We start from the raw sequence: 18,237 nt of genomic DNA, 5'->3' as shown, positions 1-18,237 counted from the left end.
GTAGGGTCCACATCACTCCACTCACTTTTAAAATGGGATCCTTACTCCACTACCAACTTCACTCACAATTTATTAAAACCCGTATCATAACCAAAGTGACATAAATTTCGTTGTCGGAAATATTATTAGTGATTGGGTAATGCCCCAAAATGGATAGAAAATTATTTGGGGACGTCACAAAAAAAAATATATAAAAAGTTATTTGGGGACGGAGGGAGTATAAAAATAAAATAACATAAAAACTTATTTAAAAATAGAAAAAATTGCATGAAAATACACAAACTTTGCTAAAAATTCATATTTAACACGAAGTTAGAATTTTATAATTAAATACATTAATTTAATTAGTTGTCCAATTTTAGCACTGATTTCATTTCCGGCGACCGAATAAAATAATGTGGCGCCTACGTGTCAAACAACTTATCCAGCGTGGAAATGAAACGACTGCGTTTTGTTAGAGCGTGACAAAACAACGTCGTTCTAGAGGTCTCCACCATTGCCAGTCTGTTGCACCGGCATGTAATCTCATTGTCTTTGGATCCACATGAAAACGATGCAGATGAACATGACATGACGATCGTTTCCCCGTTCTTAAATTGAAACCCTAAATCTACCGTGCTTGAAGAGGGCATAAGCTAGGTTTTTCGTTTTGAAATTGGAAGAGTAATGTAAATTAGGGTTCATGTCAATTTTTCAAATAAGAAAATCTGTAAAACATCGTTTTACTATAAACTAAACGACGTCGTTTTGTTTTTAGTCTGACGAACGGAAAGACGTGTGCCAGCGAGCCACGTAGGAGCCACACCATTTTAAAATTTGAGGGAAATGAAATTGGTGTTAAAATTGGATAACTAATTAAAATGGTTTATTTGATTGTAAAATCTCAACTTTATGTCAAATATGAATCTTTAGCAAAATTTATGTATGTATATGCAATTTTCCATTTATATAAGCATGAATTATTTTTAATTCTTAGATAAAGATCTACGTTAGATTTATTATTTTGCCTAATGATTTTATGATTTTAGGTTCAAATATTATGAGGGTAAAATTTTCATCACGTGTTCACAATTCGTGATTTATATTTTAAAAATTAAAATGAATTCGTAGCATAACACTATCCTATCAATATAAATTAATGGAGTACTACATTCATCAGACTTTGATAGTCTCCTATTCTTATTTGAGATGTTTTAAGATATATTTCACTTTCTAAATTTGATTTGCAATTAGTTTGTACTAATATAATTTTATTCAATATTTGTGAAGATAATATGTGGAATAATTGATAAGGGCAAAATAGAACAATTACATGTAAATTACATCTTCAAAAAATATTAAAGACTGATAGATCTTATTTGTACAAAAGCTAGATAATGGAAATTATGGAACGAAGGCCTTTACAGTAAATGTAACGAAAGAGAATCGTTGTCATGAATCTGAAGAACTATCACAAATTTTTGTAAAGCCAAACAAGAAGAATTAACATTGGCTCATTAAACCATTTATGCCTCCACCTAACTAAGCTCTTTAAAATAAGCTTAGCCAAACACAACTACACATCATCTACACCCTCAGCCAAACACCCTCTAAATCTCTCTACCCCTCATCTCATTCAAAACTCAACTACACAAAATGCATATGTACACACCAAAAACCACACTAGGAACTCCCACATATCTGGTAAAGAATCAAAAGAATGGATGTGTTACAGTGCCTGCTTCGACACTTTCTATTACGCATTTCTTCAGGAGGTCGGAGGCCCTTCAACGCTCCCAGTACGTCTTATCCTGGACATAAACACGATATGATTATATGTTTTCCACTGTTTTCAATAGAATGTACGAAGTCGGGACTATGTTATGAAAAGAGAGGCCCTATCATTTTCTGATCATGTTATCACCAAACCAAGAATAAAAGAGATGTGAGCAATTCTTCAACGTTGAATGTAATATCTTCTTAATTAATTCATTCAAGGAATGTATACTTTTTAGAAATTTACAGGGGGGGCACCAGATTTATTGAGATAAATAAGGAAGTAACAATGTAGTTATTAAGCACAACATCTGCAAATTAATTCTTGAGGATTGCCTAGAGTGGTAAGGCACATACCTCTGCCAAGAGGAACTGGTTTATTCCACCACCGGGATCCATTTCTGTAACAATGTTATTTTGTTCAATTTCTGCGTCAGTATACGTGAGTGCTCTCTGCAACTTTCGAGGTGAAAATACTTCAACTTCGACCATGTAAGTGGCTGTCACAGGGCGATGGTCTGATAGTTTACATTCAGACCGCTTATATCTTAGCAACTTCATTCCTGTCCCATATGACAGTATACGATCACACCTGCATGAAGTAGAGAAACTTAACGAATGCGAAATGTACAGTGTTAAAATACATGTATACATAAACAAAAAAGACAGATATAGGTATGGATCACCATATATATTAACTAAGGCCAATGATGCAACCAAACTTCTTCATCAACTTGTCAAGTTTTATCGATTTTCACTTGAAAACTACTATGCAGAAAGAATAGATGCTTAAATGGGATCCACTCGTGAAATTATAATACCACATCTTCAATAGAACTTATATTGTTCTGGCAGCTCAGAAACAGCCAGAATATCATTAAAGAGTGCTTTGAGATAATTATTATTATTATTATTATTATTATTATTATTATTAAAAAAAAAAACAGTTCATCAAAAAGTTCAATACACATAATTACTAAAAAAATTGAGAAGCAAACAATACTATAAACTACCACAGATCTATAAAATAAGAATCTGCATAGAAAAAAATTGATCATGCGCAAGATGCAAGACCACGTAACTTAGAAACATAAGAACCATATTATGAACAAAAGGAAGCTTTTTGAAGAGCATGGTGCATACCATGCCGGTGTTCGCCTCCCAGCTTTTGGATCCTCTCCACTGTAAGACTCTGAGTTGAATTCATATTTGTATGTTGGAGCAAAGCTCAAAGTACCCTCAGACCATCCATCAAATGCACCGCCTTTCCTGAACTCCTTCGTGAGCTGCAAAAGGGAGTTTTTAGTACTTTCACCAAATTCAGGAGAAGAAAGATTAAGAAAATAAAATCTCACCTGATCCCGCTCGACTAACTTGGACCAGTCCTTTTTGGAAACAAGTTCTCTAGTCCTCTCAAAGGGTAAATTGATTCGATAATTTAGGTCACCCATCCAGATTATTCTCCTACAACCAGTAAGAATTTCTATCACATATTTTCATTTCAAATGCTTTCACGTTTGGAACTGTAATGCATAGTAATATCGCTAGGATCCCATATAAATAAATCTTGCTCATTGAACTACACCAGGTTCTTAATTATGAAATTCAAGTAAACAGACAATGCGGGCCAAGGATCAATCTCTCATTAGTTTGATCCAGACTTGTGATATAACATATGTGATGGAGCAGAACTAAATGAGTGAACAACAGGAAGAGATCCCTCTCCCTCAAGCTTGTTTGACTTGTGAGTTCAAACATTACACTATTTCCCCAATACAAGTGATACTAATGAGATCACACATGAGCAAATATAAGAGTAAAACATATTCTGTAGTTACAAGTGAAGGTTAGATAACAGAGAACCTCTTCAAGGAAGCAGAAGATCTAAAGAAGAGATAGATCATTCAGGAAAAAGGAAATGAAATGAAAAAAGGGAACTCAGAAAAGCTTCACACTTATTTTGAACAGTTCATGATAATGTTGCATGGTTCTTGCACATCATTTTCTATGACCATTTCAATTTCCACACTTAATTCGATAACAAGAAGAACGAGAAAAAAGACAGTCATACTTACTCATGGTCATAGATTCTCTTGGGATGCCCCAAACCAGCAAGTGAATTGAAGTGTGTTCGTCGATGAATTTCTTGCACATCAGCATTCCTTTTGTTAGCATCTCCCTCTTTTTCGCCAGATGTTAGATGGGTACAAATAAAACAAAAGAATGTCTGATGAACAGACATGCTCACTGAGATTGATCCCTATAGACAGTGAGAGAGTCAGGCCACTTGACATCTATATGTCACCAAAAGAAAAAGGAACAAAGTGGAACATCTAAGCATGACCGATCCTGAAGAAGATAATTATAATAGAAATAGACCGGAGAAAATTCATAGAAAAGGATGAAGAATAAAGAGGAGAAGGCATACATATTGATTCACGACTGCGTGCCAAACAGATGGTAAATGAAAGCAAAAATAAATGGAAGTGTGAGCTAGGATCTACTGCAAGAACAGAAAACATGTGCACTTTCTATTCATGTATAAACACAGCCACATGTATTTACCAAAATGCAAGATAAATATCAAAAGGACAAACCTTGTTGCCGATGTAGCCCATAATACCAACACCAACGGTAGATACTTTCAAGTTTTGTATATGCTTCCGCAAGCTCCTACGAACCCATATGGTAATAAAGATGCCAACCATTTGCTTGCTTATAATCCTAACATATGCTGGCCTTCTCTTACGGTTAATTAGAGATTCAAGGTCAAGTGCTGCTAGTGAAGCTAACTCCACTCGCCTATTATCATTGATTGTGGTTGATTTGAAAGAACTATATGTTTTGAAAGACTTGGATGTCTTGAAAGACTTGGAGGATTTGAAGGATTTGTGTCTATCAAAAACATGCTGCCCTAAGAGATGAAGTGGTGGCTCTGGCCAGCTTAAGCCTATCCTCTCTGTCCCACTGAGTGTTCTGGTTAATTTAATGTTGTGCTTGGTATCTGTTAGTTCTGCACTTTCTTCAGAATCTCCTGTCCTTGAGCAATATAATCCGTCCATCAGCTTTGGAGAAGAAAACTGCCGTTTAAAATCTCGTTTCGCCGAATTCCTTAAGTTGTTATAGCCATTGGAGACAGATGGATCAGCACAAGCAATATCATCTCCTATGACCCTTCCATCACCAATTTCCTCAAAAACATCAGACTCTTCGTTCAATGGGTGGATTTCCTCCTCAACATCACTGTCAGATTCAAGCAAAATTTCGTCTTCAACATCGGGGGCATCCTCAGATGGCTTATACTTTGACGGAGAAGGTGGTTCACTGTAGCTCTTAAACTTAGTCGTTGGCGGAACTTGATTCAGAGTTTCACGTATTAAGTTTTCCCATTTTGAAACTGGACGGTTATCTTCAGCTCCAAATATATTTCCAGCATTTAAGGGGATCATCTCCTGAAGGCTAGAGATGCATAACAAGGCAAATGTGACATTAAGGTTCACATAAATTAGGATTTGATCTATCATGCATTATGGGTCAGCTTTGAAAAAAAAAAAACACTCACGCACACACACAAAAATGAAATTGTATCATGATATAATTTAGAAACCTCACAATCTGCTCAATATACGATAAGGAGGAAAGCATATATAGAAGGAACCAGAGCAAGATGTATGGCTACTTAATAAAATGTAGATGATCAACAATAGGTGTATGTAAAAGCATAATGAACTCACCCAATTACATAAATATCAGCAGGGTTATCAATATCTAACCAACCGTCAAGGTCTATGTCATCAGGAGGAATTCTGCCTCCAACATTCCATGTGGCAGCACATATTCTAGTAAAGACAAAGAAAAAGATAATAGAATTCAATATCCCGCACATTTTTTTTTAACTTAACCTTATGACGAGCAAATGATTAATTTGCTACATCAATAAGTTGATTTCACCAAGCAAATGCAAAAATGGCCTACCTGATGTCCTTTGCATTTATATATTGAGCTCTAAAAGTCTCTGATTTTCGTCTTCTTAACCTGGGAAGAGCATCAAGAGCACCTGGTCGAGAAAATGAGACAGAGAGAGAAATTGTAAATACCTCAACTAGTTCAAAGCCTAAGCCAAAATAGCATTAGTGGCATGAGGTGAAGCAAAACCGCCATGGAGAAGAAAACTTGCTCAAATCACTCAAGGCAGTTTAAGAGAGCATGTGTTTGTCAAGTTGGTAATAGCAAATTAACTACAAATTTGTGTCATAGACTCAGAGCATTTGAAAGGGTTATGAAGCACTCAAATAAAAGTGCAAACATTTTAAACACAAATATAAAGATGTTCATATGTTCTCTTTGATGATTTATACGCCAAATTCACATAGCAGCACAGATATTGTATTCTGTTGATGATAGAACTACAAAAGGTTGATCAGTGTCATAAACGAACATAGAGCTTATCAGGGTGTAGTTCCTAATAAAAGCAATCCTGTTGTCATATTTGCAGGCAGTAAAATAAACTAACTAGCTCACTGAGAGATTCAAGTAATAAACTATAAAAATATGTTGTATTTTCCGTTTGTGAAGCAATCGATCAAATAGTAATTCAGAATATGTAGGTTGCATATAATTACGATAGGGAAATAACTTAATTGTTAGTTCCACAAACCAAATTTATGCCGAAATAGGTCATATCTGTTGATTAATAGGAACACATAAAGTCAAGAATAAATCAATTAGATGACAACAAAGTGTTCGCTCAACAAGAGTTACATGCGTAACTCTGATATTTATTACCATGGCTGGTAAACTATATCAATCCTACTGGAGCTTGTGAAATACACATCATATATTTCTAGTGGATACATTTTCCCGGAAAGGTGACTGTTCACCCTTCGTGACTCGAGAGTCAATTCAATATATGAGACAAATTCTAAGAACAGTAAAAAAATAAACATACACATCATATAATTCCAGTGGATTACAAAATAAACTCCTGAATTGTCAAAGTAGTTTGGCCCAAGACATTATGACTTGATCAAATTCTTATCTAAATTTTATTAAATGAAAAAAGTAAGGTACCAAACCCCGCAAGATATATAAATTTATAAAAACAGATTGTCTGCCTCACGATGTAGATACGTCTAATACAAAACATCACCACATGCTTCGACTCTAAATAAACACCCCAAAAGCCACACGAAGAATAAGAAATTGCAACATTGACCAAATAAAAGGTGGCTAATTAAGAAAATAACACTCAGGGGATTGAAAATCGCAGCGATAATCGGAAGCACGTTACCAGCAGCATCAACCTGAAGTCCAATCAGCTTTTCGTTCTTGAACCGCGACTCTCCGCCATAATCACAAATTTCTGCACAAAGAATGACATAAAATTAAAATCAGAAAATCAAAAAAGTGCGAGCGGAAACGACGACGGATCGGAGGCCTAACCTGATTCGGATTCGGAGTCGGACTCGCTATCCGCAGAGTAATCAGAGTTGCTGGTGGCGATGTTAAGCCATTTCCGCACCACCAGTCGCTTCCACGATAGCTGTAGGCACGCGCAAGCGAAACACAATATTTCAGCCCAATTTTTCTGCAATTCTCCACAGGTCACCCCAAAAACCACCCAAAAAACACCAAAAGACAAAAAAGGAAAAAAAAACACTCGCATTCCAGCTAGAGAGAGAGTGTCTCGCGGTAGAGAGAGAAAAAAAAAAGTACCTCGTGCTGCTGCTGCTGCTGATGAGTTCTCGAGTTGATCTTCTTCATCACGAGATAATCAAAACAATGAAGATTCTAGAACGGAATACGAAATCAATCAACAAAATCGAAATGATGAGAATATTTTGGGAAGGATTTAGGTGCCGATCTCGGAGAGGGCGGGGGGGCGGATGGCGGTTGATTATAACTAACCGTGTAAATGTGGTCCAACAGCAACAGAGACAGCTAGCAGAATTTATAGAACTCAAAAATAAAAATTTAACACTCCACACTTAGAGGGTGTTTGGCTGAGCTTATAAGCTCCTCAAAATAACTTATAAGTTGTTTAAGAGCTTATAAGCTCCTTCAAAGTGTTTGGCAAAATAAGCTCCTCAACAACTTATAAGCTCAAAAAATAAGCTCCAAGAGCTTATAAGCTCCCCAAAAAATAAGTTCCTCTACCCCAACTTATTTTTGTATAATCTCATATGCAACAATCTTTTTACAAATATTTTTCAACTATAATTTAATATTTCCATCATATATCATTTAAGTTCATTTTTCTTCGATTTTCTCTCTCTAAAAAAATATTTTCTCTCTCTAGCAAAATTTTTTATCTCTCTAGCTTATAAGCTCAATCATCCAAACACTTTGACAATTTATAAGCTCTTAAAAATTACATCTTATAAGCTCTTGAAACATCTTATAAGCTCCAAGAGCTTATAAGCTCTTTAAAATAAGCTTAGCCAAACACCCTCTTAAGCTTGGCGCCACTCAAGAATTTAGGAAATTTCGTTATTATCTTTCACTATAAATGTATATTATCTACCTCACTATTATATAGACCAAAACTCATTCATATACTACTTTTTTATATTATACAAAACTTTGTCTTATTACTATTATATAATGTAAATAGACCTTTCATGCTTTCTTCAAAATGAATAAAACTCAATCCCATTTTAATGGGTCTTGCAATATACTAGTACCAATTAATGTCCACACAATTTACAGATTTATTTAGCTACTATAATAGTGGCTGAAATTTTCTAAAGTATCCGATGTTTTCAATTTACATAAAGACTCTGACCAGTTAATAACTGAACTATATAAAATTATGCAATTTATCCTTGAATTTAATTTAGGATTAATTAGGGCAAACTTGATGCTACTTGACGTGAAAATATGTGTATAAATATGAGTTTTTTCATGTCATGTGAGTTTTAAAAAACGTCATTTTGAGGCCAAAGTTTATTTAAAATTTGAAAAAGTAGAAGTCGTCTTGAGGCTGAAGTTTATTTAAAATTGAAAAAGGAGTCATAGTTGGATATATTAACTATGTAGTTGAAGTGGGACAAAAAAATTTGTAACACCCTTATATGATCAACACAACACCCTCAAAGTTTTTGCCTTTTTAGAAGAACGCATCAAAATATGATAAATATGTAACATAATTAAGACTTAGTTATTTTATATACTCCTCTATATATATATTCAAAGCATTAGTGTTATTGGTGAAAATATTTATTTGTCTTGATAAATTAAAACCATGCCAACGTCCACATAGAATGTTTATTGTATTTTAGTGGGTTAGTTGTGTTCCAATATCCCAGTGATTAGTTTTAATTAATGGTAGCTTAAGGTTTAATTAATTAAGATTATTGTAGTGTTATGAGCTAATTAATGTGTTACTTAGAGGGACCCAACAATTATCGCACTAACATGGACTTTGATGACGAATTTGTCAAAATCATTTATCAAATAGTTAATAGTTTTTTTTTTGTGAAAATCATATAGTTAATGCTTATAATGTGGTAGTGGGACGGACGGCATTACTGATTACCCTACTTTTCCAAAAAAAAAAAAAAAAACTCAAAGTTAAAGATGTGTATTTTTTATCATCACATATTTCACGTTGACTATAAGTAATTAATTAATTCATTGTACACTTTAGAAAATATTGTGTGGCTATGAATTATGTGATGAAGCAGTAAATTCTAGGGTTAAATAAATGAATTACCAATTTTTTGTTTATTTTTTAAAACTTCGAATTGCAAAAGAAAAAAAAAAGAAAACAAACAGCTCAGGGTCGAAAATCCAACGTATCAAAACTTTCTCCAAGATTTTATAATAATAAACAAATGTTCAATTTAAAAAATAAAAAAATTCAGAAAATGATAGTATATTTTTTTAACTTAAAAAGAATTATACATTTTTTATGTACCAAAAATGTCCAAATACCATTAAAAGAAGAATGAGGTAGCCATACAGCTATTTAAATGATAATTTATTTTATAGACAAATACCTACACAAAAGTGGAAAAATATATATAATTTATTTTATAAATGCAGAATTGAACCCAATTTTATGAGTCTTTGTGCAGCTTAATTTTGTCCTTATCGACGCATATTTATTATTTATGTAATTATTTATTTATGATATCGATAGTTCATAACCACTACCTGCAGTATATTCTTATCAAACACTGTTGGCGTACAAATATAATAGATGTGTACAGTCTTTTACATTAGAAGAATTCGATTGTGACACAAGACTTCGAAAACAATGAATATTTATTTAGTTTAATTATTGTAGGCGTGCTATATATTTTGTTTATTACTTGTTGGATTTGGTTAAAAAGTTGGGCCACTTTTGTTCATCAATATCACATAGTGCACCTCCTCTCAAAGTGGGGTACTTATTTATGGAGCAAAACCCCTACTCTAGCCAAAACCTTTTAGTTGTAGGAAAATATGTCCATGAAGGTTAATATATGGAAAATGTAGCCTTTTTAGTGTTGAATTGACAAAGTTACCCTTAATAATATATATTGATTAATTAGTTTTTTTAGTAATTTTCGAAAATTTTAGAAAATAGCAAAATCAAAAAAAGTTAAAACAAAAAACAAAACCTATATTTTAGGTTAAATCATATTTGGGTAAAAAAAAGTTACCGTCTTCTTCCCCAAGTTACCACCGTCTCCGGCGGCTTTTTTTCCGGCGACCTCTTTCCGGCGGTCCCGTGAGGCGGTCTCCAAGGCCGTTTTGCTTCTGTTCCTCTCGTTTCCGGTAAGTCACAGCCTCCTAATCTCTCATAACACGGAATTTGTCGAAAGGTTTTTGAAAAAATGGTGTTTTGAAATTTTGTTGACTAAATCTTCATAATAGAGGGATGTGTTAATCCCCGTTGTAATGATGTTCAAATAACGAGATTTGGTTGATTTGGTTCAGTATTAGTGAATATTCTTGTTGTTGTTGGTTCTTGATTTGTGATTTTTGCATTGTGTTCATGGTTACACGGAAATATACTTGTTTACACACAAAAACGATAGTTACACACATTATCAATTGTTACACACTTTATTCGAATGTTACACACAATTTCGGAAGATAATGTGTGTAACAGTGCAAAATTTGAACTGTTACACACATTATCTTCCGAAATTGTGTGTAACCGTTCAAAATGCTTCATTACACACATTATCGACCACAAATGTGTGTAATGGTTCACACTTCACGTTTACACACAATTTCGGCTGATAATGTGTGTAACAGTGTAGTTTGAACCATTACACACATTTGTGGTCGATAATGTGTGTAATGAAGCATTTTGAACGGTTACACACAATTTCGGAAGATAATGTGTGTAACAGTTCAAATTTTGCACTGTTACACACATTATCTTCCGAAATTGTGTGTAACATTCGAATAAAGTGTGTAACAATTGATAATGTGTGTAACTATCGTTTTTGTGTGTAAACAAGTATATTTCCGTTTTTGTGTGTAACAATGGCGCCGATTGAACTTGAAGAGGGAGAAGAGAGGCGCCGATTGAAATAATACACAACCTAAATCCTTTAACACCGATTGAACTTACAGAGGGAGAAGAGAGACGGCGCCGGTTCCGACGTCGCAGCGGGAGAGGAGAGGAGAGGAGAGGCGGCAGCCGTGGAGGACGGCGCCGGTTCGTTCCTCGCAGCGGGAGAGGAAAGGAGATGCAGTGGGAGAGGAGAGGAGAGGCGGCAGCCGTTGACAGGCGTAGCTGCTGGACAATGACGGAACGGCGGCGGAGCGGGCGGCCGGCGCCGGACACGGCGGCGGCGTGAGAACTCAAAGGCGATGGGGGAAGATGTTAGGGTTTGAGTGTGAATTTTGGGTGTGGTAAATTTGATATGGTAATTTTTTGATGTAATTTTATTTGATTTAATTATATTTTTAATTGAACAAAATAGGATTTAATTTTTCAGTTTTCATAAATTATTAAAAATTCAAATAAGGGTAAAAAAGTCTTAAAGGCTACTATTTCCATGTTTTAATTTGAGTGGACATTTTTTCCTTTTATTAAGTTGGAAGGGCTAAGTGAGCCCATTTGCTCCTTATTTATGCATGTATATATATTTGAGAGAGACCAGAGAATATCTAATAAATAGAGCTGTATTTGTGTATAGGGAGGGATGGGTTATGTTAGCTAGAAAATTTAATTCCACCTCTTACAAATTATGAATAATGTATATATATATATAGGATGATTAATATATATATATATATATATATATATATATAATATAGGGGATGGATCACATGGCTAGCCTTTGTTATTATCATATTACTTTTACAAAAACCTAATGTTAAACACAAAATTACATAATATTTAACACAAAATTGTATGAATTCTAAATTGCATACATGTATTCCCATTACTACGTACGGATATAATGCATTTTCAAACTATGCATAATTATATATACAATAATTTATAGATTTATATCCAAAAATGCATAGATCAACGTGTCTTCATAATGGGAGGGGAAGGGTACTACTATCTGACCCTTATCTACTGTGAATAGTGTTCGAATAAAAATCCATTTTTAATTTATAAAATAATTATTATTTTATTTGTAATATGTAATGTTGTTCGAATAAAAATCCATTTTTAATTTATAAAATAATTATTATTTTATTTGTAAGAGTAGTGTGTCTACCAATTTCACCACAGTGGCTTCTCTTTACCCTACAATAGCCTATGCAATACATTGTCTAGATTTAAGAATGCAGTGTTTTGCAGGGAAGATTCAAATTAATTAATGAATACAAATTTATTCGAACATGTACTTGAAGGGTTCATTTGTTTTAGTTTTATTGTGGATTTAAAGCTCTTTTCAACTGGGAGAGCTCTCGTAAATCGTTTTCGAGTTATGTGATTTTCAAAGTTTTATGAATGAATAAAAAAAATTAGTTTATTCAAATTCACGCATATTTATACAAATTTATTGAGTGTGGTGCATCAATGGCGATAAATATATGGACTCTATATAAAAATGTATACAAATTCAAAAGTACGAAAATTGTACATAAAATATTATGAAGTGTAATGAATATTGTAGTCGGTGAGTTTTATCTAATGCATTTATTCTTTTTTGGGAGAAATAATATGATATTACTAGTATCGTTTATCTCCTAAAATACTGCAGCTCATATACATATACATATACCTTATACATTATGAATTGTCCAATAATTATTACATGATGTTAATATACATTATTATTATTCTCTATAAATAAAAGAGGAACCACCTCATGTACCATGTTACATTTTATACATGTCCAATCTCATTATCATTGACAAATACGTAGTATATTATATATGTAGATATATATATAAGTCTAAAATCTGAAAGAAAATATTATTAATTTAGAGAAAATAATTGGACTACTATTAAATATTAATGTAAAAGAAAATCGTTTACTTTGGTTCAGTTTAGTTTTAACTGATACTATACTTTTTTAAATGTGGGTATACAGTATACTACACAATAAATCGTGTTCGATTTAATTACAGAACACAGTACCAATATTTTATAACTGAAATTAAAAGATAATCGAAATATGCAATTTATTAGCCTTAAAACTATTAGTCATTATGAGGCAAAAAAAATATTATTCATTAAAAAAAACTCCAAATAATTTTTTACAAACTTGTTCCAGTTTGTATTTCATATATATCAAATTAAGTCATTTATATAACTGAATCCTAAAACTGATTAGAATCTATATCATTTAAAATTGACCAATCAATGGGCAACTAGTTCATATATATATGTTGTCAATTCGAATCATGACCTAAAATGATTAATTTCTTCTTTATTTCTGTTCATCTTCAAAAATTCCTTAAAATCCGACATTATTCCTTGACTTCTTAAGGCGGCTGCAGTTTATCTCAAAAAAATAAATCAATCAATAAAACAAAAACAAAAGAAAACTAGTCGAAACGCAGAAATCTTGTCTGGCTAAAGACAAATTCCACCGACGAGAAAAATTTAAATCCAAATGAATATACAACATATATATGGACATAATTAATTCAACTGGACCAGAAATTAATTAATTTCTTTTATATAGTATGCCCTTAGATAGCAAATGTAGCCAAACACGTCCCAAGTGCCAACATAGGTGTACAAGTTAATAGCCCTTTTTAATAATTTCCAAAAAAAATCAGAATATTTTGTCTCCCCAAATTTGGGTCCCACACTCCCATATTCTTCAACATAAATTCCTTCGTGAGGGCCTCTCTTTTTTTGGGGCACAAAAATAGAAATTTGTGGTCTTTTGTTCCATTGTATATATATATGGAATAGTGTTGCATTTTCCCATGTGTCTTGTTTGCATTCTCTAAAATAAATAGTAAAATTTTATTGTTCAAATAACTGAAGTAACTATGTGACTTTGTTAATGAATTTGCAATAACCAATCGCATGTTGATAATGACATTTAGAGTCTTTGATTCATTTTCATTGGCCAGTTTACATAAAGATCGCACCTTACATTAATTTATCATCACTATAGATATAGCATATAATCATACAAAATAATTAAATATTGTATTTTGTAAAAAACCTTGGAAGAAGAAGGATTTTGGTAATATATTTGTAATGAAATTACTTTAAAGTAATCTTGGTGATATGTTATGAAATTGCTTTAAAGAAATTTCTTTCATGTATGGTAAATTATTAATTACAAATAAATGGTTTATTATATTTTAGTTATATATTTATTTAGATTATCTCAGTTAATTATGTAGATTATCCTACTTTCCGTCCGTTGAGTGCTGAGAAGTTTAACTTTCTTTAGACTATCTTAGTTATTTATTTTCAATTAATGGTTTATATATATAAATAAGTTACATGGAAATTAAAGTACAATTTTCAATTCACAGTATGAGCGCACATATTTTCAATTCTAAACTACACTTTACATATTTTTAAAAAACACACCTCACAAATGTAGCTCGATTCAAATCTAGAACGAAGACTAGATTAATTTCCAACTCATTTTAATTAAGTCTCGACAATTAGATAGATAAATGACATTTAAAAATTATTCCCACCTCTACAATATGATGCCATTGAGAAATACTCCCTTCCATCCTAAATATATAACGTTTTTATGACTTTTATTTTTATTAATTTTATTTTATATGCCGTTAGATGTATTTACCAAAATTAACCTTATCTATTAATTACCTATGTATTAAGTAATGTTTACCGCTTGCTTTTTCTCTACTACTTCGGGCGCCGCGCACGCTCTCCATCACCAATGGCTGCTCTCTAGCAAACTTGCGGTCGTCCTCTGTGCTTTGCTTCAACAAAAGACAGCGCGAAGGTCGCCCCCAAATCACGCCGCAGAAGCAAGCTTGCCGCCTCGAAGCTTCGCGAGTTTGTGATGTTTGGCAAAGCGTCGGCGCCATCGCCAAATTTGACGCCTCTCACAATGTAACGATCATAACCTCCTCATTTTCGCTATTTCTATATAATGTCGATTTGATGGATTAATCGTTTCTGTTGCTGATAAAAGATGATCCTACAACTTGGTGATTCAACCACCGTTAGCGGCGGTGCAGTGGCCGAGAGAGAAAGAGGGCTGAGTGAGAGAGATGAGAGTTAATTAAAAAAGGGAAAAGATGCAGATTAGCCCCTGAAGTAGTAGCCCCTATAGCGTAAAACCCCCTTTAGTCACTGTGTGTGCAACTAAACCCCTGAACTCCGAGAAAAGGGTGCAAATTCCCCCCTCTGACCTAACGTCGTTAACAGCCGTTAGTCAGAGGGGGGAATTTGCACCCTTTTCTCGGAGTTCAGGGGTTTAGTTGCACACACAGTGAGTAAGAGGGGTTATACGCTATAGGGGCTACTACTTTGGGGGCCAATTTGCACCTTTTCCCTTAATTTTATGACCGAAATTGTACTTTTCGTATACAAATAATTATTAAATTATATTTTATTAAAAAAGAACAATGAAAAAAAACTTAACGAAACCCGTGAAAGTACAAAAACTGCATTCTAATATATTAAATATTTAAAATAATGTATTTAACTACCCTTGCATATTATATTTCATATCACAAAATTAAAATCTTTATCATATATACGTATGTTGGTCCAGTGATTGAATAGTTATTGTTTAAAGTCAAAGTTCTTAAAAAATTATTGTTCAAGTCAAAGATCTTAATGTACTTAGTTATTATTGGTCTAGTGGTTGAATAGCTAAGTTCGAGTTCACCATGACACGACTTTTAAAAAATTATACTCCCTCCGTCCGCAATATCGTTTCTACATTTGCCATTTCGGTCCGTCCGCGATATCGTTTCCACTTCCATTTATAGAAGCAGGGTCCACAAACTTCCACTCACAACAATTATGGGACCCAAACTCCACTCACTACATATTCACTACTATCCACCACTTTTCTTAAAACCCGCGCCGTCCACAACGTGGAAACGATATCGCGGACGGAGGGAGTAGATCTTTCCAACTAAAAATAGAATATTATATATATAAGAGGTATTGGCCTGTAAATATTCAAACTTTTTTCATTTTCTGACTTTTCATCCCAACTTTAAAATCTGTCTATAAATACCTAAATTTTGTATTTTTTTTTCTTCTGATTTTGCACCCGACGAATTTTTACTTCCAAATCGTTGCTAACATAACAGTCGAATTGACATCCCAAACCCTACAATTACATGTTATAGATCCCATATTGATAATAAATTTATCTGCGTCATTATGCGTTTCAAACTTCCCTCTTAATTCGACTGTCATATCAACAACAATTTAGGAGTAAAAATTCGTCGAGTGCAAAATTAGAAAGAAAAATCCATACAAAGTTCAGGTATTTATAGGCAGATTCTGAAGTTAGGGTGCAAAACTAGAAAATGAAAAAAGTTTGAATATTTACTGGCCAATAACCCTATATATAATTAGGTTTCATGGAGAATTATATTTCTCGAAAGAATGGAGAATAACGAACAAATCAATAAATTCTACGAACAAACCAATATATCTAATGAACAGACGTATCTAGTAAATATGATGAAAATTTCATCCCCTCCAGGATTTGAACCCAAACCAAAATGTTTGTTTATACGATGCATTGATTTGTTCACAAAAATTATTGAGTTGTTGATTGTTTTCTCACGCACTATCCATTATTTAAATATTTAACATTATCCATGAAATAAATTACATAATTACATAATTAGCTTATAAATTACATAATTACATAAGTAAATAAAGAAATTTAAAAACCGCGCGATGAAGGACTCGAACCTAGACCTCAAGTTTTTGGGCATTAATCTCCTACCACTAGGTCAGCACACACACAACTATTAATTAGCTTATAATTGAAGTCACTTCTCTTTATATTATTTCTAAAGTATCATTAATTAAGACGTTAATTAGTTTTTTTAGGGACAAGACATTAGTTAATTATGTTTATCTTTAGAGTTTTTACTTGTCCCCTCACATAATTCATAAAATTTAAAATATATAGCAATCAAATATGTAAATATGTAATTAATTCCTTCTATGCGCCATCTCGTATTGAAGGATTTTTAGTTTTTCCTTTTTCCTTTTTTGATAAAATTTTAATTTAATGTAAATATGTAATTCCATATTCAACTCATTATACACACGTCATGCACATGCACATATTGCGTAATGATAAAAATGTTATTATACATATATACCTAAATTTGATCTATACGTACGTATATTTATACGAATACACACACATGCAGAGAGAGAGTGTGTGTATTATATTAGAAAAAATACAAATCATATCATTAATTAATCCATCTCGTCCATTTAACGATGATAAGAATCACGAAAAAGGCAGCCCTAAAATAATTTGTAATTCAATATCACATCCATTTCAAACAGCTGTTAATTCCATAATATCAGAAAAAGCTTAAGCTTTCGCAATCAACTATGAATGATAAAATCTACAGATAATTAAATTCTACCTAGATTCAAGAAGCTATGCTAAATCATCTTAAACTTAAGCTGCAGATTAATATAATGCAAACGTATAAAAAGGCAAAAAAATAAAAATAAAAATAATTAAGATAAATACCTGAAGATTAGCTGGAACTGAGCTAGTGAGCTTCTAGATTTTTCCTGTGTCGGCTCAGAAAAAAAGTTGAAGAAATAAAGAGCTTTTTGTTTTTTGGTGTATAGTGGATGTGGGAAATGAGAGACTGCAATGGTACTGCATGATTAATTTATAGACTAACTTATTCCATCGAGGTGACGACACGTGGCTTCAACCATTGATCCTATTTTTATTTTTTTGTATTTTTAAAAAATGGTTTTTATTTGAATATGACTGTACTGGAGTGGAGAATAATATCAAGAGGCATGCAGTGTCTTTTGTAATAGAAATCCAATAAATCGAAAAAATAGTGCCAAAAATAACGAAAAAGTGGAAACAAGATGAGATATAATTTGATCGT

The 18,237-nt window shown here is 32.9% G+C and overlaps 1 protein-coding gene across 5 annotated transcripts; it reads right to left on the bottom strand.

Annotated features, from left to right (window-relative positions):
• Positions 1 to 1,308: 1,308 nt before the first annotated feature.
• Positions 1,309 to 17,980, bottom strand: LOC131010964 (type IV inositol polyphosphate 5-phosphatase 3-like). Of its 5 annotated transcripts, XM_057938679.1 has the most exons (13): positions 8,204 to 8,868; positions 7,663 to 7,741; positions 7,471 to 7,545; positions 7,198 to 7,297; positions 7,046 to 7,117; positions 5,731 to 5,812; positions 5,490 to 5,594; positions 4,353 to 5,214; positions 3,831 to 4,015; positions 3,111 to 3,219; positions 2,899 to 3,041; positions 2,113 to 2,347; positions 1,309 to 1,790 (listed from the first exon to the last, which is right to left on the bottom strand). In XM_057938679.1, the coding sequence occupies exons 3-13, from the start codon at positions 7,516 to 7,518 to the stop codon at positions 1,767 to 1,769; spliced, it is 1,965 nt and encodes a 654-aa protein (XP_057794662.1). In that variant the 5' UTR covers positions 7,519 to 7,545; positions 7,663 to 7,741; positions 8,204 to 8,868; the 3' UTR covers positions 1,309 to 1,766. The 5 variants fall into 5 exon arrangements, with proteins under 5 accessions (XP_057794662.1, XP_057794663.1, XP_057794661.1 ...); XM_057938680.1 differs by lacking the exons at positions 7,663 to 7,741; positions 8,204 to 8,868 and adding an exon at positions 17,859 to 17,980; XM_057938678.1 differs by lacking the exons at positions 7,663 to 7,741; positions 8,204 to 8,868 and adding an exon at positions 17,859 to 17,970 and having other exon boundaries at positions 7,198 to 7,342.
• Positions 17,981 to 18,237: the final 257 nt, after the last annotated feature.

This window comes from Salvia miltiorrhiza, chromosome 2 (assembly GCF_028751815.1).
Source record: "Salvia miltiorrhiza cultivar Shanhuang (shh) chromosome 2, IMPLAD_Smil_shh, whole genome shotgun sequence".
Lineage (NCBI taxonomy): Eukaryota > Viridiplantae > Streptophyta > Magnoliopsida > Lamiales > Lamiaceae > Salvia > Salvia miltiorrhiza.
Note: the sequence above shows the minus strand (reverse complement) of the source record. Positions and strands in the feature narration are given on the sequence as shown.